General features: G+C 49.6%; 1 protein-coding gene across 1 annotated transcript in view; it reads right to left on the reverse strand.

Moving 5' to 3' along the window:
- Nucleotides 1-22,948, reverse strand: part of ARHGAP42 (Rho GTPase activating protein 42) — a 182,869-nt gene that overhangs the window by 45,655 nt on the left and 114,266 nt on the right. Inside the window, exons 7-9 of the mRNA XM_081197641.1 lie at nucleotides 19,347-19,451; nucleotides 14,009-14,138; nucleotides 4,653-4,753 (exon numbers count right to left, since the gene is read on the reverse strand). Of these exons, the coding sequence (XP_081053767.1) occupies nucleotides 4,653-4,753; nucleotides 14,009-14,138; nucleotides 19,347-19,451 (336 nt within the window). The remainder of the gene's footprint in view (nucleotides 1-4,652; nucleotides 4,754-14,008; nucleotides 14,139-19,346; nucleotides 19,452-22,948) is intronic.

The raw sequence follows: 22,948 nt of genomic DNA on the forward strand, positions 1-22,948 counted from the left end.
ATCTGAGCAGCCCAGGACCTCCATACACACTGTCTATGCTTGTGCCCCAGTGAGGTCACTATGCTGCTGCTAACATAGCTGTTTGACTTCACTCCTTTTTCTCTTGAGGCAGACGGATGCCAATAACAAAGTAAGGTAGTAGATGTGCTGAATCAGTGCTTGGAAGGGACTGGAGGAGGGCCAATGCAGATAAGACTGAGCTACCGCTGGTGGGTGGTTCCTCTGACCAGCTGGGTGATGTGGCTGGCCTGCTCTAGACTTGGTCCCTCTGAAGGAGGAAGTTTGGGGGTTCTCCTGAATCTGCTGTTGTCACTTGAGGCACAGGTGGCCTTGGTGGCACAGAATGTCATCCACCTTCCAGATGTTGTGTTTCAACTCCCATCAGCCACAGGCAATGCGACCAATCGTCAGGAAAGATGGGAGCTGGAGCTCGATAACTGCTAAAGGTTCATCAGAGCTATAGATTTTTTTGGGTCACTCATGAGCCGGCCAAAGTTGCCCCATGCTTTTCCCCAGTGAAAAATGGCCTTCCCTTCAGCTCTTCCGCTAACCCAAACAGCTGCAAAGGCACAAGCTGCCCTTACAAAACATTTTAAAGCTGTGCAAAAACAGCTTTTGTTGTTGTTGTCGTGACATTTCTGTTTAGTTTTCCCAGATTTTCCCTTCCGCGAAAGCATCTGCACACTTCCGGTAACTGCAAGGCTCATCCTTCACCCACAAAAGAAGGGCTACAATATTCAACTAACTAAAAACATTTTATCATATTAAATTCAGCAGCACTTAACAAATTTGTGGGGAGCAGAAGGAGGCGTCTCACACAGAGGGAAAGGCTCTTCTGACATGCTGTCTGCTGTGACAGATGTGGGAACTGCCCCAAACCAAGATTTCCTTCAGTGGTGTTACTTTGTGACGGATGCAGATTTGAGATGCCACCCTAAGGCTGAGGAGTTGTGGAGGCAGGGAAGCAATTCCACCCTCTCACCCAATGCCCTGCAAAGACCTTGTGCTCATTTCAAATATTTTCCCCTTTTCTTAACTTACACTTACAGTGGTGCCCCGCAAGACGAAATTAATTCGTTCCGCAAGTTTTGTCGCCTAGCGAATTTTTCGTCTTGCGAATCACGAAATCCCATAGGAATGCATTGAAAATCAATTAATGCGTTCCTATGGTCAAAAAAAGTCCAAACAAAGCCAAATTTGGTACAACAACAGTTTATTAACTGCTCTTTAAAGTCACACATACTGTAAAGAGCAGTTCAAAAATTGAAGGGAAAATAAATTAACTTTATAAACAAAACATGTCTTTGTTTTTAGACAAAGGAAACAAAGTCGCGAGACGTTTTCGTCTTGCGAAACAAGCCCATAGGGAAATTCGTCTTGCGAGGCAAATCGAAAACGGAAAAACCTTTCGTCTAGCGAGTTTTTTGTCTTGCGAGGCATTCGTCTTGCGAGGTACCACTGTATTTCCTTCCGAATGGGAACAACAACAGGGGAACAAACCTGAATAAGCTACATCAACTCCAGGGCTGGTGTAGTTTGATTTGTGGTTTGGGAGCATGTTGGCGTATTGGGGGTGGGGGACTTTGGTTTCAAACCTCCCCCAGGTTCTCTCTTGACATACTTCCAAACCTTGTGCCCTGGCATGCCTCCATTTCAGCCCAACCAACGTCAGTGTCGACAGGGCAAAGGTTGCTAAAGTTTCCACAGTGGCAGCGAGGGAGAAAACTGGCATTGTACCCTCTTCTCCCAGGTCAGAGGTCTCTCTTCACCCACAGAGAGAGGGAGATCTCATGTTTCCTATGGCCTGCTCTCCCTGGGGCCACTCCCTGGGGCTTCTTGATTAATTAGCAGGTTCGTTAAAAGCTCAGCTTGGTTAACTGACCAAACTGAAACTCATTTGGTCACGATTTCTTTAACTAAGTGACGCCCCTGCCCTAAATAATTGTGAATTTATGCAGTTCCTCTCATTCACTAATATTCCTCCCAGTCAGGAGTGCCAACTTGGCACCATCGCAGTCCTCGGCCGAGAGCCCTGATCAAAATTGGCAGAGTAAGATCAGATATGATCAGATCAGCTCGGGCTGAGGAGGGAAGATGGCGACGGTAGCAGCTCTGATGCAGAAAGGGATATGATCAGAAAAAATCTTTAATGGGGGGAGAGTGGAGATATTTTTTTAATTTGAATTACAAAAGGGGTGTACTTTACAGAGGTTGCATTTGCTTGCATGGAATATTATCACATACAGTTTGAAAAGAGGGTGACTGTAAACTCTGGATGCCTGCCAGCTGTCCGAGGGCCCTGGAGAGCTGGCATGGCTTTTTATGGAGAAACCGAAACAATCTTTGTGTAACTTACTGATTTCCAAGTACACCCCTACAGTACATTTGAAACATTGGCTGCTTTGGAAAGATCAAAGGCAGTGCAACGTCGCTAATTAACTTCAACCTTGGATGGAAGCCCAGAGAGTAGTAGAGCAACAATCAGTAGAAAAGGAGGGGTCATCGAAGGAGGACTGTGCTTTAGAATATGAAGACTGAGAACAATGTGGAAAAAGCCACCTGCGTGATTACAGAAATAAGGAATTGTTACGTAAAACAAGATAGCGAGTTATACCAGCGACTGATTGATCGAGAGAGGAGATTGTCAGTATCAGGATTGGAAAATTGTGAAGTAACAAAGAAGATAGCAGAAAGATAAAGGATGGACATTTAGCTCTTGCAATCCAGAACATGGGAGGTCTCGTTGAAATTAATTAATTCAGACTCTATAATTGGCTGTATTGATTTTTGTTTTTGAATGTGGTAAGATTGGGCTTGATTTGTTATTTATAGGAATGTTTTCCCCCCCTTTACTGGAAAACAAATAAAAATTATTTACAAAAAAAAGAGGAGTGCCAACTTGGCCCTGCAACCATGGGTACCTGGAGGCCGTGGGCACCGAAAATTGTGGGTGCCCGGCTCCTTCGTGGGGAATTTTGTGGGTGCTTGGGCACCCAGGGAGCTGGCACCTATGTTCCAAATAACTTCCCAGGAACAGTGAGACACAATGTGGCGAAGTAAAAGAGCTAAAAGAGCCCTCTTTAAGTGAGGAGTGATATTAGGCATGCTTCCAACTTTCGCAAGCAGGGCGCCTTTTCAGACAAACTAGGTCTGAAAAGAGACTCTTTACAGGCAAAGATTGAGGAGGGAGGGTAGAGAGATTTTAAGGGCAAAGCGACAAGAATCCTTCCTGCTTGTCTATTGCCCAAGTGGAGAATGACTGAAGATTAGGCAAAAGGAGCTATGCAAAGAATTAATAATAATAATATCAATAATTTTTATTTATACCCCGCCCTCCCCAGCCAGAGCTGGGCTCAGAGTGGCTAACACAAGTAAAATTACAATAAAAACATAATGGGGGGGGGAACCAATTTAAAATACAGGTTAAAATGCAATTTAAAATGCAGCCTCATTTTAAAAGTAGTCCATGGATCAAAACTGTAAGGGGAGGGAAAACATAAGGGTCAGACTCAGTCCAAACCAAAGGCCAGGCGGAAGAGCTCTGTCTTGCAGGCCCTACGGAAAGATGTCAAGTCCCAAAGAGCCCTAGTCTCTTGTGACAGACCGTTCCACCAAGTCGGGGCCAGTACTGAAAAGGCCCTGGCCCTAGTTGAACCCAATCTAACCACCTTGTGACTTGGGACCTCCAAAGTGATGTCATTTGTGGACTTTAAAATCCTCCGCGGGGCATACCAGGAGGGGCGGTCCCGTAGGTACAAGGGTCCTAGGCTCTATAGGGCTTTAAAGGACAAAACCAGCACCTTAAACCTGACCCGGTACTCCACCGGGAGCCAGTGTTAAAGCACTGGATGAATGTGATCCCACGGCAAGGACCCTGTAAGGAGCCTCGCCGTGGCATTCTGCACCCACTGGAGTTTCTGAGTCAGCTTGAAAGGTAGCCCCGTGTAGAGCAAGTTACAATAATCAAGTCTGGAGGTGACCGTTATGAAAAGTTGCACATTAGAACCTTCAAAAATCACCCCCCCTCCTTTGGAAAGGTAGCCTGTTTAGCTTTTACTTGGAGTTAAATTAGTTGCTGAAAATTCACAGTGTACCTTGTTGGACGAATGCATGGGTGCAATGGCGCTAATTCACGGAAATGGTTAAAGTACCCATAAATTACTGCCATTGCACTTATGATAATGAATAGAAGGTAGTGGTCAGACCCAGGAAAAGATCAACAGAACATGTCTGGGGCTGTGTACATTTAAAGCACATTCTGTCACCCCCCCAAAAAGGAATCCTAGGAACTGTGGTTTTTTTGAGGGTGTTGGGAATTATAGGGGGCAAACTATGGTTCCCAGGATTCTTTGGGGTAGGATAAAGTGGTTTAAATGTATGCTGTGTACTCTGTGAAGGCCGAACGTGGAAAAGGTTCATTTTTAGTTTTCTTTAAGAAAGAAGAAGCTTTTTCTGCAAAACGATGTGGTTTGAGTTTCCGTCTTTGACTGTCAATATCAGACTACATAAAAACCGTTTTGATTTGGACACACCGTAACCCTCTAAGTAGCAACACCTTTCCTAGTTTATGTCCATTCCCTAACTTGAAATCAATGGAGGAAAAGCTACGGTGTCCTTTTCCAATTTAGAAGGCGGTTTGCGATAACACTTACGACTTTCCCTCCAGATTTGGCTTCAGAAACGCTCATCGTGAATGCTTTCGTCCCTTTGTCGTAGGTACAGTAATGTTTTATCCAGGTGAACCCTAGAGGTCCTAAAAAAGAAAAATAAAGAAAACGGGAGGGAGGGAGAGAGACCAAGAGGTGAAAAGGAAAAATTGTACTTCTCTTATTTGCATAAATGCTTCCTAAGGAAAAATATTCCTGGCAAAATAGATAGAACAATGGTTGCTCTCAGGTCAGGCTGGACCTCAGAGTCTGAGCCAGACATTTATTTATTTTTGTCACTTTGGGGGAATAAAAGGAAGAGAGATATTCAGCCTTTTTTTATAAAAAAAAGATTTCACACATATTTAATGTATTTTCTGTTATGCCAGCTCACAGAAAAAACTCAGAGAAACCTTGGCGAGAGTGAAGTATAAACATATGTCCTGGTGTATTTCAAGCGAACTTTGCAGGCAATGCCCATGGAAAATGCAACCCATTACTTCCCCCTCCGCCTAATGCCAAATTAAGATTCTATCCTTTTTTTTTTTTTTTTTGGATAACATTCTCAATAAACCGATGTGGGCAGCCAAAGTCCATAGGGTAGTGAAACAAACAGGCCCAGTGCATTCATTTCCGAGACCAAGGTAATGACTGCGTCACTCCTCCCCACCTCCTCAGCTTAAACAAATGACCAAATCCTTTTCCTCTTCAATAAGAGCGTGTTGAGATGGCCTTCGACTGTTTAATAAAGCACTGCGTGTGCCCAGCATTTCATGGTGTCCTTGCCCTCCTTTTAATAATGCTCAAGGTAATTTCCGATTAGCAGATTTCTTTTTAATCACATTTTGTTATTATCAGTCAACTAAAAGGTACAAAAAGTGCTCAAAGCAATCTGCCGCTATTATTAAAGTGGGGAACACACTGCTTCGGGGGGGGGGGGGCGACAAGCCACGAAGGCCACGGGGCAGGGGGAAGAAGGTTCAGCAAAAGGCGAAAACACCTTGATGAGGAAGCCAATCACAGAATTGTAGAGATGGAAGGGACGACGACAGTCATTTAGTCCAACCCCTTGCAATGCAGTCATAACTTTAAGCTACACTGCCATTGCACTTGCCGTTTTAGATTTGATGATGTTATTAATGTTATTCTTATCATCATCATCAACAACAACTGCTCATTAACTATTATATTTATATCTTGCCCCTCCTCCCAAAGTAGCGCAGGGAAGCAAACAACAAGAGATAAAACTGTAAAACACACACACACACACACACACACACACACACACACACAAACATTTAAAATACCATATTTTTCGCCCCATAGGACGCACTTTTTCCCCTCCAAAAATGAAGGGGAAATGTGTGTGCGTCCTATGGGGCGAATGCAGGCTTTCGCTGAAGCCTGGAGAGCGAGAGGCATCAGTGCGCACCGACCCCTCTCGCTCTCCAGGCTTCAGAAAGCTATCCGCAAGCTTTGCAAGCCCGGCGGGAGTTCCCGCGGGCTCACAAGGCTTGTGGGCAGCAGCCTGCAGCCCCGGCGAGTGTCCGCACGCCTTGCGCGCCCGTCAGGAGGTCCCGCCGAGCGCACAAGGCTTGGGGCGGCAGCCTGCAGCCCGAAGCACGCGGAGCCCTCCGTAGAGTGCCCCGTGCTTCGGACAGGTGTGCGTAAGGCTTGGGGCGGCAGCCGCGGCGGGGGGGGGGGAAATAATTTTTTTTTATTCATTCCCCCCCCCCAAAAAAAACACACACGAGGTGCGTCCTATGGGCCAGTGCGCCCTATAGGACGAAAAATACGGTAATTCCAACCCAGGTGCAGACTGGGGAAGATCTTTTGAGCTACAGAGCCAGCAGCTTAAGAGCCAGTCTACATTTTAGAGCTTATCACACCAGCGCTGCAATAACAGGAGGTTTCTGGGAGAGATGCTCCAAGCACAACTTTTTTCAAGTTCTTGATACAATGATGTCAACACACTAGAAGCCTTCCTGTTCCTGTCTATAGTGGCTCCTGGCAAGGATACTCACAATAGTCTGGTTTGCATGACACAGAAAGCCAAACGATGGCTTACTGGGAGAATGCAAACATCCAGGCTCCGGGAGAGCAACTCACAGCCAATTTTCTCCTCCCTGGCCCTTTTTTATTGTAACTCACTCTACGTGGGGCTGCCCTTGAGACTGACCCAGAAACTCCAGCGGGTGCAGAATGCCGTGGTGAGACTCCTTACGGGGTCCTTGCTGCGGGATCACATTCACCCAGTGCTATACCAGCTGCACTGGCTCCTGGTGGAGTACAGGATCAGGTTTAAGGTGCTGGTTTTAAACTTTAAAGCCCTATAAGGCATGGGACCCTCGTACCTACGGGACCGTCTCTCCTGGTATGTCCCACGGAGGACCTTGCGGTCTTCAAACAAAAACATCTTGGAGGTCCCGGGCCACAGAAAGGTTAGGCTGGCTTCAACCAGAGCCAGGGCTTTTTTGGCTGTGGCCCCGATCCGGTGGAACACTCTGTCACAAGAGACTAGGGCCCTGCGGGTCTTGACATCTTTTCGCAGGGCCTGCAAGACAGAGTTGTTCCACCAGGCCTTTGGCCCAGGCACAGCCTGACCCCCTCCTTTGGTAATTCTTCACAGAACTCTAGCCCAATGGTTGCCATCAATTTGATTTGAACTGATTTTATAATGAATTGATTTTAGAATGCTGTATTATTTTACTGTTGTTAGCCGCTCTGAGCTCAGCTTCAGCTGGGGAGGGCGGGATATACATAACATTTTATTATTTTATTTATTATTATTATTTTGTTCCTGGGCTACACTGAGCCCTCTCCCCAATAACCATGACCTGTATCCTTTCTTACTGGTTGTGGTTACAAGGGAGAAAGTTTAACCACAAGCCCTGGTTTGGAAAACACAAAGCCAAACTTGGGCTGAGCTGAGAGCAATAAGGAGGACCGGGAACTGCAGATGAACAAAGTGGCTGTGAGGCCCTCTCAGAACCTGTAGGTTCATGAAGTCCCAGCAAGGAATACTTTTGTTTATTGTGCTGTGCGAACCAGGCCAATGTGCTGATGGCTCACTGTGTGGTTAAGGGCTGATAAAATAAATATTACTACTTGTGTGCTCATCGCTGAAATCCCCTAATTGACAGCATTCCCATAGTTACCGTATTTTTCGCCCCATAGGACGCACCGGCCCATAGGACGCACCTAGTTTTTTTGGGGGGAAATAAAGGGGAAAAAAATTATTTTCCCCCCAGGTGCGCTGCGCTAATCCTGAAGCTTGGGGCGTGCGGAGCTCAGTGCGCCCCAAGCTTCTGGGTGCCGGCAAGGTCTCCGCTAGCCATGGGAGAGCCGCGCGACTCTCCCAGGGCTAGCGGACCGCTGTGCTAATCCTGAAGCTTGGGGCGTGCAGAGTTCAGCGCGCCCCAAGCTTCTGGGTGCCGGCAAGGTCTCCGCTAGCCGTGGGAGAGCGGCACGGCTCTCCCAGGGCTAGCGGAGCGCTGCGCTAATCCCGAATCTTGGGGCGTGCAGAGTTCAGCGCACCCCAAGCTTCTGGGTGCCGGCAAGGTCTCCGCTAGCCGTGGGAGAGCCGCACGGATCTCCCAGGGCTAGCGGACCGCTGCGCTAATCCCGAATCTTGGGGCGTGCAGAGTTCAGCGCACCCCAAGCTTCTGGGTGCCGGCAAGCAGTCCGCTAGCCCTGGGAGAGCCGTGCGGCTCTCCCAGAGCTAGCGGACCGCTGCACTAATCCCGAAGCTTGGGGCGTGCAGAGTTCAGCGCGCCCCAAGCTTCTGAGTGCCGGCAAGGTCTCCGCTAGCCGTGGGAGAGCCGCGCGGCTCTCCCAGGGCTAGCGGACCGCTGCACTAATCCTGAAGCTTGGGGCGTGCGGAGCTCAGCGCGCCCCAAGCTTCTGGGTGCCGGCAAGCAGTCCGCTAGCCCTGGGAGAGCCGTGCGGCTCTCCCAGAGCTAGCGGACCGCTGCGCTAATCCCGAAGCTTGGGGCGTGCAGAGTTCAGCGCGCCCCAAGCTTCTGAGTGCCGGCAAGGTCTCCGCTAGCCGTGGGAGAGCCGCGCGGCTCTCCCAGGGCTAGCGGACCGCTGCGCTAATCCTGAAGCTTGGGGCGTGCGGAGCTCAGCGCGCCCCAAGCTTCTGGGTGCCGGCAAGGTCTCCGCTAGCCGTGGGAGAGCCGCACGGATCTCCCAGGGCTAGCGGAGCGCTGCACTAATCCCGAATCTTGGGGCGTGCAGAGTTCAGCGCACTCCAAGCTTCTGGGTGCCGGCAAGGTCTCCGCTAGCCGTGGGAGAGCCGCGCGGCTCTCCCAGGGCTAGCGGAACGCTGCGCTAATCCCGAAGCTTGGGGCGTGCGGTGCTCAGCGCGCCCCAAGCTTCTGGGTGCTGGCAAGCAGTCCGCTAGCCCTGGGAGAGCCGTGCGGCTCTCCCAGAGCTAGCGGAACGCTGCGCTAATCCCGAAGCTTGGGGCGTGCGGTGCTCAGCGCGCCCCAAGCTTCTGGGTGCCGGCAAGGTCTCCACTAGCCGTGGGAGAGCCGCGCGACTCTCCCAGGGCTAGCGGACCGCTGTGCTAATCCTGAATCTTGGGGCGTGCAGAGTTCAGCGCGCCACAAGCTTCTGAGTGCCGGCAAGGTCTCCGCTAGCCGTGGGAGAGCCGCGCGGCTCTCCCAGGGCTAGCGGAGCGCTGCGCTAATCCCGAATCTTGGGGCGTGCAGAGTTTAGCGCGCCCCAAGCTTCTGGGTGCGGGCAAGGTCTCCGCTAGCCATGGGAGAGCCGCGCGGCTCTCCCATGGCTAGCGGACCGCTGCGCTAATCCTGAAGCTTGGGGCGTGCGGAGCTCAGCGCGCCCCAAGCTTCTGGGTGCCGGCAAGGTCTCCGCTAGCCGTGGGAGAGCCGCACGGATCTCCCAGGGCTAGCGGAGCGCTGCGCTAATCCCGAATCTTGGGGCGTGCAGAGTTCAGCGCACTCCAAGCTTCTGGGTGCCGGCAAGGTCTCCGCTAGCCGTGGGAGAGCCGCGCGGCTCTCCCAGGGCTAGCGGAACGCTGCGCTAATCCCGAAGCTTGGGGCGTGCGGTGCTCAGCGCGCCCCAAGCTTCTGGGTGCTGGCAAGCAGTCCGCTAGCCCTGGGAGAGCCGTGCGGCTCTCCCAGAGCTAGCAGACCGCTGCGCTTATCCCGAAGCTTGGGGCGTGCGGTGCTCAGCGCGCCCCAAGCTTCTGGGTGCCGGCAAGGTCTCCACTAGCCGTGGGAGAGCCGCGCGACTCTCCCAGGGCTAGCGGAGCGCTGCGCTAATACTGAAGCTTGGGGCGTGCGGAGCTCAGCGCGCCCCAAGCTTCTGGGTGCCGGCAAGGTCTCCACTAGCCGTGGGAGAGCCGCGCGACTCTCCCAGGGCTAGCGGACCGCTGTGCTAATCCTGAAGCTTGGGGCGTGCAGAGTTCAGCGCGCCACAAGCTTCTGAGTGCCGGCAAGGTCTCCGCTAGCCGTGGGAGAGCCGCGCGGCTCTCCCAGGGCTAGCGGAGCGCTGCGCTAATCCCGAATCTTGGGGCATGCAGAGTTTAGCACGCCCCAAGCTTCTGGGTGCGGGCAAGGTCTCCGCTAGCCATGGGAGAGCCGCGCGGCTCTCCCAGAGCTAGCGGACCGCTGCGCTAATCCCGAAGCTTGGGGCGTGCGGTGCTCAGCGCGCCCCAAGCTTCTGGGTGCCGGCAAGCAGTCCGCTAGCCCTGGGAGAGCCGTGCGGCTCTCCCAGAGCTAGCGGAATGCTGCGCTAATCCCGAAGCTTGGGGCGTGCAGAGTTCAGCACGCCCCAAGCTTCTGGGTGCCGGCAAGGTCTCCGCTAGCCGTGGGAGAGCCGCACGGCTCTCCCATGGCTAGCGGACCGCTGCGCTAATCCCGAAGCTTGGGGTGTGCGGTGCTCAGCGCGCCCCAAGCTTCTGGGTGCTGGCAAGCAGTCCGCTAGCCCTGGGAGAGCCGTGCGGCTCTCCCAGAGCTAGCGGACCGCTGCGCTAATCCCGAAGCTTGGGGCGTGCAGAGTTCAGCGCGCCCCAAGCTTCTGGGTGCCGGCAAGGTCTCCTCTAGCCGTGGGAGAGCCGCGCGGCTCTCCCATGGCTAGCGGACCGCTGCGCTAATCCCGAAGCTTGGGGCGTGCGGTGCTCAGCGCGCCCCAAGCTTCTGGGTGCCGGCAAGCAGTCCGCTAGCCCTGGGAGAGCCGCGCGGCTCTCCCAGGGCTAGCGGAGCGCTGCGCTAATCCTGAAGCTTGGGGCGTGCGGAGCTCAGCGCGCCCCAAGCTTCTGGGTGCCGGCAAGGTCTCCACTAGCCGTGGGAGAGCCGCGCGACTCTCCCAGGGCTAGCGGACCGCTGTGCTAATCCTGAAGCTTGGGGCGTGCAGAGTTCAGCGCGCCACAAGCTTCTGAGTGCCGGCAAGGTCTCCGCTAGCCGTGGGAGAGCCGCGCGGCTCTCCCAGGGCTAGCGGAGCGCTGCGCTAATCCCGAATCTTGGGGCGTGCAGAGTTTAGCACGCCTCAAGCTTCTGGGTGCGGGCAAGGTCTCCGCTAGCCATGGGAGAGCCGTGCGGCTCTCCCAGAGCTAGCGGACCGCTGCGCTAATCCCGAAGCTTGGGGCGTGCAGAGTTCAGCGCGCCCCAAGCTTCTGGGTGCCGGCAAGGTCTCCGCTAGCCGTGGGAGAGCCGTGCGGCTCTCCCATGGCTAGCGGACTGCTGCGCTAATCCCGAAGCTTGGGGCGTGCGGTGCTCAGCGCGCCCCAAGCTTCTGGGTGCCGGCAAGCAGTCCGCTAGCCCTGGGAGAGCCGCGCGGCTCTCCCAGGGCTAGCGGAATGCTGCGCTAATCCCGAAGCTTGGGGCGTGCGGTGCTCAGCGCGCCCCAAGCTTCTGGGTGCTGGCAAGCAGTCCACTAGCCCTGGGAGAGCCGTGCGGCTCTCCCATAGCTAGCGGACCGCTGCGCTAATCCCGAAGCTTGGGGCGTGCAGAGTTCAGCGCGCCCCAAGCTTCTGGGTGCCGGCAAGGTCTCCTCTAGCCGTGGGAGAGCCGCGCGGCTCTCCCATGGCTAGCGGACCGCTGCGCTAATCCCGAAGCTTGGGGCGTGCGGTGCTCAGCGCGCCCCAAGCTTCTGGGTGCCGGCAAGCAGTCCGCTAGCCCTGGGAGAGCCGCGCGGCTCTCCCATGGCTAGCGGACCGCTGCGCTAATCCCGAAGCTTGGGGCGTGCAGAGTTCAGCGCGCCCCAAGCTTCTGGGTGCCGGCAAGGTCTCCTCTAGCCGTGGGAGAGCCGCGCGGCTCTCCCATGGCTAGCGGACCGCTGCGCTAATCCCGAAGCTTGGGGCGTGCAGAGTTCAGCGCGCCCCAAGCTTCTGGGTGCCGGCAAGGTCTCCTCTAGCCGTGGGAGAGCCGCGCGGCTCTCCCATGGCTAGCGGAGCGCTGCGCTAATCCTGAAGCTTGGGGCGTGCGGAGCTCAGCGCGCCCCAAGCTTCTGGGTGCCGGCAAGGTCTCCACTAGCCGTGGGAGAGCCGCGCGGCTCTCCCAGGGCTAGCGGAGCGCTGCGCTAATCCCGAAGCTTGGGGCGTGCAGAGTTCAGCGGGCCCCAAGCTTCTGGGTGCCGGTAAGGTCTCCGCTAGCCGTGGGAGATCCACGCGGCTCTCCCAGGGCTAGCGGACCGCTGTGCTAATCCCGAAGCTTGGGGCGTGCGGAGCTCAGCGGGCCCCAAGCTTCTGGGTGCCAGCAAGGTCTCCGCTAGCCGTGGGAGAGCCGCGCGGCTCTCCCAGGGCTAGCGGAGCACTGCGCTAATCCCGAAGCTTGGGGCGTGTGAGCTCAGCGCGCCCCAAGCTTCTGGGTGCTGTCAAGGTCTCCGCTAGCCGTGGGAGAGCTGGGTCTCCCACAACTAGCGGATAGCTTCCTGAAGCCTGGAGAGCGAGAGGGGTCAGTGTGCACCGACCCCCCTCGCTCTCCAGGCTTCAGCGAAAGCCTGCATTCGCCCCATAGGACGCACACACATTTCCCCTTCATTTTTGGAGGGGAAAAAGTGCGTCTTATAGGGCGAAAAATACGGTAGATGCTGGCTCAAAGAAGCATTATCCTTGCAACAACATGTTTACTGTAGGTAGTCGCTTTTTATACAAACACTGCATATGCTTTTGCAATGTCACACGCTTATTGAGTTTTGGGAGAAAGTACTAGATTATATAAATATTTCCATGGTATTGGGGTTGGGGGGGGGAGAGCAAATACTGTCATAGGACAATATTCTTTTAAATTAGGTACTAACCATATGGAATTTGACAACTGGTCAACCTAAATGGATTCCTCATGCCCTCACTACAGCTGAAAGACTGATATTGATCCACTGGAAGGATAAATATATGGCCCCCTTTAATCAATGGGTAGAAGGGCGCAGGTGGCGCTGTTGTCTAAACCACTGAGCCTCTTGGGCTTGGCAATTGGAAGGTCGGTGGTTCGAATCCCTGTGATGGGGTGAGCTCCTGTTGCTCTGTCCTAGCTTCTGCTAGCCTCACAGTTCAAAAGCACACCAATGCAAGTAGATAAATAGGTACCACTGTGGCGGGAAGGTAAGCAGTGTTTCCGTGCGCTCTGGTTTTCATCGCGGTGTCTCGTTGCACCAGAAGTGGTTTAGTCATGCTGGCCGCATGACCTGGAAAGCTGTCTGTGGACAAACGGCGGCTCCCTTGGCCTGAAAACGAGATGAGCGCCGCAACCCCATAGTCACCTTTGACTGGACTTAACTGTCCAGGGGTCCTTTACCTTTTACTTTTACCCAGAAGGCATGACAGCTCTTGAAAAATACAAACTTGTAGACAAAGAGTGTATGGAGAGCTTGTAGACATAGACTATGTATGGACAAATATAATGATATTTGCAATGTCATAAATAAATGTTTATGTATTAGAATAATAATTTCATTTAAATACCTTTGCATTAGACAAGAAAGTATGGAATTATCGTGTTTTTCTTCTTCTTTGCATTTCTTATGCATTTTTTGTTTCCTTTTTTATTTGTTCACTTTATTTTAATTGAGATATTTTCAATGAAATGTAACTATGATTGTATGCTGGCTCTCTGGATGACTAGGAAAACTCCCATATCCCTTTCATGCCAATCAAACCTTACTCAAAGATATCAGCACAGTGATGGGAAAGACAGCATCATCTGTCATAAAGGTAAGAGAGACCTGCTGGACCAGGCCAATGCCCCATCCACCCCAGGTTTCTTTTCCTACCATGACCGACCAGATGCCTATAGGAAGTCCACAAGGTAGAACCTCAGTGCAACAGCGATTCCCAGCAGCTGGTGAACAGAGGCCTAATGCTCAGTGTGCAGTTTGATTCGGATGTGTTAAATACTCACGCTTCTCTTGAACGTAGAGATAGCCTTCCATTGTCCACTGGCTTGGTGGCCTGTAGTCCTGGCTGGCAGACTTCATTCTCTGCATAAGCCGTTCCACTTCCTGCCTTGTGCTTTCAAAATTATTCCGGGTCTGTAAAACGACAACAACAACAGAAGCGATGAATTAAGCTCATGCCAACGCAATTTTGAGAGCGGCCTACCAAAATGGAACTGACGTCTGCTCTGAGGGAATTGCAGTAAAAGTAAAGTCTTGTCAAATGCTGCTTTTACCACCCACCCCTAACTCGGACAGCCGCTCCAGAAGGTTACCATGGTGTTGAAAGCCGCTGAAAGGTTGAGGAGACACATTCACGTCAAGCATCCTTTTCACGCATTCATTTGTTCGGGCCCTGAACGAGAAGCTAAGAAGTAGTTCAGGTCTATTAGCAAAAAACTGTCAACCCCATGTAAGGAAGCTTCCCTATGATTTCTGTTCTACCACACTGCTTGTATGAGTTTCCGAATTCCTCAAAAAGTGCAAAAATATACAGAGTTCTGGACTGGAGAGGCGGTGTGCGAGGTTTGAAGAACACAACGCCTGTTTGTACAGATCCACTAACACTGTGTGCACAACTCATTTTGCAGCAAGGTGCTCTAAACCAACCAACAAAAAGAGACAAGATAAGAACAGATCTTAGCCAAAAGAACAGATCTTAGCCAAAAGGCCGAGGTGGGATTGTCTGTTAGTTAATGAATTTTGGAAACAGATTGGTATAGAAATATCAGGAATTGTGGGTAGGAAGTGGGAATATCTAAATTAATGGTTCATATTAGTCTGAGTAGCACCGAGTTAAAAACAAAAGAGGAATGTAAATGGGTAAAATTGATGGTAACAGCAGCCAAACAGGTTATAGCGAGTAATAGGAAAAATGCAGAAGAGCTAGGGGTGAACCAATGGAGGAAAAAACTAAATAATATCATAATTTAAGAATAACTAACTGTGAAGATACATAGAATGAAAGGGTTTAAGGTCAGTGAGAAAGAGGAGGATTGATTTGAGAGGATATTGAATTATTTGGGTAGGTTTGAACAATTGGGGGCAATTAAAATGTTAACGGGTGGCGGGTGGGTTAGCGGGTGGCACTGTGGGTTAAACCACAGAGCCTAGGACTTGCCGATCACAAGGTTGGCGGTTCGAATCCCCGCGACGGGGTGAGCTCCTGTTGCTCGGTCCCTGCTCCTGCCAACCTAGCAGTTTGAAAGCACGTCAAAGTGCAAGTAGATAAATAGGTACCGCTGCGGCGGGAAGGTAAACGGCATTTCCGCGCGCTGCTCTGGTTCGCCAGAAGCGGCTTAGTCATGCTGGCCACATCACCCGGAAGCTGTCTGCGGACAAATGCCGGCTTCCTCGGCCAATAAAGCGAGATGAGCGCCGCAACTCCAGAATTGGTCACGACTGGACCTAATGGTCAGAGGTCCCTTTATCTTTTTAAAATGTTAAAAGTTAAATAAACCTTGTGGATGGAGGAGTGTTAACGTATATAAAATTGTACATATGGTTGATTTGAATATGTTATTATTGATTATGTATACCCAATGTATCAGCCGCCTGGGGGGTTTCACTGTTTGTGTTTTGGTTGTTGGTAAAAAATAAAATTTTTAAACTTCTTAAAAAAGAGAGAGAGAGAGGAAAATTCTCGGGTAAATCTTTTGCTCCAAAGGAAATTGAATTTGTGTTCAGGCAGAGCAGGCTGCAATTCTACTTACCGTATTTTTTGCTCTATAAGACTCACTTTTTCCCTCCCAAAAAGTAAGGGGAAATGTGTGTGCGTCTTATGGAGCCAATGCAGGCTGCGCAGCTATCCCAGAAGCCAGAATAGCAAGAGGGATTGCTGCTTTCACTGCGCAGCCATCCCTCTTGCTGTTCTGGCTTCTGGGATTCAGAATATTTTTTTTTCTTGTTTTCCTCCTCCAAAAACTAGGTGCGTCTTATGGTCTGGTGCGTCTTGTGGAGCGAAAAATACGGGTAGCTTACTTGCAGAGCTACCCAAAATTTTGTGCTATCTACATGCCCACTAAAGAGTGGTCACACTAACTGAAATTGCTTTGGCAATGTGTTCATTCAGGGGTGGGGTAGAGGGAGTTGGGGATGCACGAAAGGGACACTGCAACTCCAAATGGTGTAGGAGGCCCTGTTTCCTCTTGCACCTGTCCATTGTACCAATCAGTGCTTGTCCAAAAGTGCAAAGGTCTTCCTACGATGCTCCTACTAGAAACAGTGGGGGGGAATCAAGCAGGAGGCTATTTAGAACTGCAGTCCACCTTAACTCAACAGGGATTATTTCTGAGTTGACATGCATAGCCTTGAACACATTTCTAAGAGCCTATCATAGGCTACACTGGATAGTACTAGACCTGCCAAGGCTACAGGAGATGTCCAGGAATAAAAGGATTAAAGGATTGCAAGAGATTCAGATATTGTGAGAACACCTAATACTTGTTGACTTGGGTATGGCAACAACAAAGACTTTCTGTTCCAGAAAGAACATGTAGTGGATTTGTCAAAAACGTGGCAGATGCAGGAAGGCGCGCCAGAAATACGACGACAGGTTTTGTAACTAGCAGAAGTCAAGTTCGCTTACCCCCAAGAACCCCTTTTCCTGTGCGGCAAAAAATCCAACAGCAAGCACAGATACTTTCAAAAGTCCAACAGGGGCATGGAATCACCCTGCCATGCAACTGAAGCTGGTGCATCTAACTGATGCATGCTCGTGGCTAGAAGCCCCCCTTGACTCAGAAACTTATTAAGTGGCTTAGCTAAAGAACTCATGGGCTCATTGCATATTACGAACAGTAAAAATTGCCCTGCACCACTAGAGTAGCAATGACAAGAGTACAGAGAAGGAACGTGCTGCATGTCGTGAAGCAACAGTGACCCCTGGTGCTTAAAAAAAGTTAAGGGTTTAGTTACAAACTTAATCACATTGCTCTTAATGCGTTTCCCCCCCCCCCCCAACCTTCTTATTTGCCTCAGTTCTTTTTGGGAGGGAGATAAATGTGATAGGTGACTCCCACAAAGGCCATATTCTGCTCCCCACATTTTCCTAATCCTTTGCCTCAAGTCGGCACTGCACCTCTCTGCAGAACCTGAAGGTTTGAGCGAACAACTCAGCAATTTCTGTTACCCACACAAGTTGCTTTGTTTTAAAGCTTCTAATTGCTGCCTTGGGCTCCTTGAAGGAAGGTAAATATACACACACACACACTTGCATTGATGAATTGGACTACATCCAGTAGTTTTTAACGTTTGATCTTTATCAATATTTTCTCATGAATATTTCACATTGTTTTATGTAAACTACTTAGAGGTTTATGAACCCCTTATCCACATCCTTGAGCATTACTAACTGAAACATAAATCTCGTCAAGTAAGTAAATAAATACATTTCCTACAGGTGGGCACTTTACTTCACTTATTAGGAGCTTATATGCCTTCAGGGAATTTTTTTTAAAAGGAAAGAAACCACTCCTAACCAACTATGTAATCTGGATGGAAGATGGCTTTTATTATCCAAATTTCTAACTGCCTACGGTATTGGACGTTAAGAGCGGAAGTTTAATTCTGTACTTTTCGCAGAAACTGGATTTGCAAAGAGGTTCTGCAGAGAGGTTCTGAAATTCTGACTGCAGGTCATTCCCTTTACCAATTGCTTGCTTCCAAAGATTTCTTCCTTTAAACTATTCTTACTGGGAGAGAACTCCCAATTAACGGTATTATGTGAAGCACTGGCAACATCAGCACCAGAGACTGGCATTGCTGGGCAGACCATGACAAGAGGAAGAAGATGCAACCTCCATTTGTTAACCCAACAGCATGGATTAGGACCACTGGGAAATGGCCAAAAAGCAGAACCCACGCCAGATGTACTTGTATGTGTTTTCCACTGAAGACATTTTGCCCAAGCTGCCATCTCTTTAGATCTGGAGCCAAGATTTAGTGCTGGTCATCTGAAATCAGGGGCGGCAAACCTCTTTCATCATCCCAAGGCTCACGGTCCCTTCTGGACAGCCTCACACCTCACCTGGGGAGGCATCCGAGGGCCGCATGCCGTTGCTGGAAGGGGCCAGGAGCAAAAGTGGGCGGAGCAATGAATGCAAATTTCACCTCTGTACAGTGGGCTACATTCTAAACACACTCACACACCTTTCTCTATTCTCTAGCCTGACACATCGGACATCAGGCACACTGAGCGACAAGTGCTCAGGGTGCAATGTACGGTTGCAAGGGATGTGGTCTAGGGAGAGGGGTGTGGCACAGAGGAAATTCTGTGGGGCAAATTAAGAGAGGCCTGGGGGGCGGGCGGGCTGCATTTGATTCCTGAGTCCTGAGGTTTCCCAGCCCAGTCTAAAACGAAGCTCATTTTCTCTGTCTGAATAAGTGATTCAGCTTTGCACTCACTTTTTATTAATATTATTATTTCAGCCCCTTGTTGAGCAGGACTGGGTGAATGCTGCAATTCTATGGAAATGCAAGAAAGGGAATCGCAGACATCAGAATGTAACATTTTGCTGCCTGGAAACCTTGATTTTAAATTATCTTTTATTTATTTTCAGATCATGTATCTGCTTGCCGTTATGGCTATATTACAATCGTGTGCTTAGAAGTGTGAGCAATGGCTCTGGCTTTCAGGAGCACAAAGGGTGGCTGGATTTAATTTTTTTAAAAAAACCTTTTTGGCGGGGATGGGGCTTCTATGGCCTGTATAGCTTGCTTCTCTTCCACATGTCTAGCAAAACAGCAAAATAGCATTTTTTTCTTAAAAAGAAAAGAAAAGCATGCTAAAGAATGAAAAATATGCAAAATTTATTTGATTTTTATCATTTATAGGGCCATCAAAATTGGGCCTTGCTTGGCTCCAAAACTGAATAGAGTTGTCCTCCCCATTCAAAGTGGGGCTCAAACCCACGACCTTGAGATTAAGAGTCTCATGCTCTACCAACTGAGCTAGTGTGACCCCGCTTGTCTACCTCTGTGCACAGGGCAGGGTTTATACATCCTTTTGCTTAAGTCCGTTTAACATACTGGACATCTCGAATTGGGTTGTTTATCTGAACTGGGGGCAGCGCATGTTGTACAAATTCAAAGCGTAGAGACGTGAAATCGATAACTGGATTCCCCGCCCAAGGCAGGCAGGTGAAAATCAGCGTGACTAAGCAATACAAATGAAGCATATTGCATTTATGCATGAGCTCCCTTGATTTGTTTTCAAGAGATTTTAGCCTCTCAACAGAGCAAGGCTTTCGTTAACGCTGGAGTTCAGTGATCTGAGAAGCTGTGATAAACGCCGCTCCTCCTTACATTCTGCAAGTTGAACTGCAGCTGTTGCTTGTATGGTGCAAACTCCTGGGCCAGCTCATATCCCTCGTGGTAAAAGGTAAATAATCCCTGAAGAAAGGCCAAAAGCTGAAAGGGAAGAAAAATGTACCATCCGTTATTAATTGTTTTCCTTATTTGCCCTTCACCAGAAGGTCCCAGGGCAAGTTACAGCATATAAAACACAATTAAAACAGTAAAAAAAACACAAACCACCCACAATCCCAGAACAATAATTCCATGCAACGCATTACAGGGAGGATTTCCAAAGTAAATTTCAAGGGCCATGGAAAAGACATGCCTCTTCAGCAACCAACAGAAGCTGTAAAGAGATGGTGCCAGGCATACTTTGGTCAGGAAGGTGTTACACATTCTTGGGGCCATCACCAAAAAGGCCCTCTCAAGAGCTGCTTGCTTCCCCGCAAAAACTCACAAGCGGCAGAAGGGTCTCCTCCACTGATCTTAATCAATCGACTCATCAAAAGGGAAGGAGGTGCTCTTTCAGATATTTGAGATCCACATTGTTTGGATCACGCACACACAAATGCACATATGAAGCAGGCATGCAACAGAGAACTTTTAGGATAGTTTTGGAGGGGGAGAGTTTACTTTCAATGGGAAGAACATACCGTATTTTTCCTTCCATAAGACGCACTTTTTCCTCCTAAAAAGTAAGGGGAAATGTGTGTGCGTCTTATGGAGCAAATAGCACTGTGCAGAGAAGGAGAGCTGTGCAGCGCCTCTTCAGCGAAGCAGGAGGAGAAATGGAAGGGGCTCCGTTCTTCCTCTCGGTTCGCTGGAGAGGCGCTGCGCAGAGAAGGAGATATTTTTTTTCTTGTTTTCCTCCTCTAAAAACTAGGTGTATTTTATGGTCGGGTGCATCTTATAGAGTGAAAATACGGTACGTTGTGGTTATTGTAATGTCCAAGGGCGGTTTATAGTCCTGGTTGAAGCCCCTTTCAGCCATTTTGCCAACTGCTTTTGATGCTGCAAAAGGATCAGGCAAGAGCTTACAACATGGGCGTAGCCAGGATTTATGTTTTTTTGGGGGGGGCACGGCAGTCTTCATGTTGGAGGGGGGAGAACCTGAGTTAGTTATGTATTTTTGTTGATTTACTTGATTGGCTACGCCCATGGTCTACAACCACAACGGGTCAAGAAAAGGAGTGGAAGATGGACTGGAGCAAAGGCAAACAGGGGAGTTTGAAACAGGGACAGAAAAGGTGCAGAAGAGAAAGATGCACACAGCCAGGAGCCTGAGAGATGAGTGGATTTAAAAATGTGCATTTCGATTTAGAAGACATCTGAAGGCAGTCCTGCTTAGGGAAGTTTTTAATGTTTGCTGTTTTATTGTATTTTTTATATTTTGTTGGAAGCTGCCCAGAGCGGCTGGGGAAACCCAGACAGATGGGCGGGGTAATTATTATTATTATTATTATTATTATTATTATTATTATTATTATTATTATTTTCAAAACTAACAGCAAACTCCGAGGCGGGGGGGGGGGGAAGGCTGCCCTTAAATTTAGTTTTAATCAAATCTAGCCCAGGGATAATGAAGGTGAGGTATCTCGCAACCTATCAAGAGAACAACCTGCAAAAGAGTTTTTGTTTACTTAGTTTGCTTTGCCATTTAAACAGAGGCCCAATTTTTAATCTGCGGGCAAACCTGTCAAGTAAACCTTTCAGTCTTACTAATAATGCTCCAGGGTTAGCAGAAGGTCCAAAAAATGCAAACACCAAGCTTTCTGAATCTCCTGGTAGCCCATCTTGCTATTATACCCTCCAGGCACACCTGTTCACTATTCAAGTACTGCTGCCACCTTCAGATCAAAAGCTGCTTTGTTATTACTATCATTAAAAAAACAAAACAAACCTGTTCTGTACTGAAGGAAAAGACTTACTGGCACTAGATGGCAGCAATGTCAAACTTAACATGAAGCATTCAATTCCCTATACCGAAAGTTAATACGAGTTATTTGTTTGAGCAAGCAAGGTTTCCGGTATCACAGCCCCAAACACATTTCATTTTGTTTTTTCAGGAGAAGGGCTGGTGTATATGTCAACCCACCCCTGTGGTCAGTTTGTACGATGCTCCAGCCATAATGTTCAGAGCTGCATATGTACTGCTTAGTATACCGCCTGGAGATAATCTACTGGGATGCAGAGATGCTCAGTGTACGCTAAGAGGTTCAAAATATTTCTCAACACACGTGAAACATTTCAGCCTTCAAGTATTGTTAGCCCAGAAATGGAAACAAGAAGAAATTCCGACGAAAGAAGAATGGCAGACGAAATTAATGGACTATGCAGAATTGGACAAAATGACAGGAAGGATTCGAAACCTGCGGGACCAGAGATTTACAGAAGATTGGAAGAAGTATATGAATTATTTGAAGAGCAACTGTAATCAACAAATTACACTAGTAGGACTACAAGATGTTTTGTAAGGAGAAATATACGAAGTGTTACAAAGTAGAAAAAGATAGAGATATTGGTTATGAGTTTGAAATGTAATAGGGAAGATAAGAAATGCATACTGAGAGATTAGATTGGAAAATTTCCAGACAGGATTGATGGAAGTCAAAAATTTGAATAAGATGTAAAAGTATGTTTAATTACTGTTGAAAATGATATGTTAAAAAAAACTAAGAAAAAATTATATATATAGAAGCAAAAGAAAAAGGAAACATTTCAGCCTTCACTAGTATTCAGTCTCAGATTTCCAGAGGCTCTCGGGCAGCAGGAATGTCATTGAATATGGCATTTTCCTTCCACCTCAGCTTGAAAGGGAGTTTTGGAGAAAGGGAGTTTTGGAATTCCTGTTCAAAATGGAAATGGGGCAGACAGAAACAACTGCAATTGTCTCTACTGCATCTAGTTTGACCCTCAAGGCCCCCACTTTTAGCCTGAAAGATGGAAGGTGTGAAAACTGAGAATTCTCTCGAGGTCCGCAGACTTCACTGAGTGCGCCTGTGCAAAGTGTGAATGGCCTTTGCCATTGATTCACCCAATAAGCGAATACCCAGCTTCTCCACCCTGCAGACGAGGCCTTGCTCTTCACCAGACTCCTCAAGCAACAGAGAGAGCCAGGGAGGCACCTGGAAGAGAAGAAACCCAGGGAGGATGCAAAACACTGTATTTGAGGACCCAAAGTTCCACTTACCGTATTTTTCGCCCCATAGGACGCACTTTTCCCCCTCCAAAAATGAAGGGGAAATGTGTGTTCGTCCTATGGGGCGAATGCAGGCTTTCGCTGAAGCCTGGAGAGCCTCTCGCTCTCCAGACTTCGCGCGGCTCTCCGCAAGGCGCGGGAGCCTGGCGCTGGGCCCCGCGGCTTGCAGAGAGTTGCCTGCATGCCACGCCCTGTTGTTTACCGCTCAGGCAGGCAGGGAGGGAGAAACGGGTCGGGCGTGCGTGCGCAGTTCAAACCGCCGCCCCCCGCCAGGCGCCCGCTCTCCTTCCTGCCTCCATGTTGTTGCCTGAGGGGAAGACGCCGCCGCCGCCACAAGGAGGACGGGAGAAGGAGGAGGCTGAGGCGGCTGGTGTCCCGCGCGTGGTGGGCCTGAGGGGAAGGCAGCGGGGGC

This window comes from Podarcis bocagei (assembly GCF_964188305.1).
Source record: "Podarcis bocagei genome assembly, chromosome: 6".
In the NCBI taxonomy this organism is placed as follows: Eukaryota; Metazoa; Chordata; class Lepidosauria; order Squamata; family Lacertidae; genus Podarcis; species Podarcis bocagei.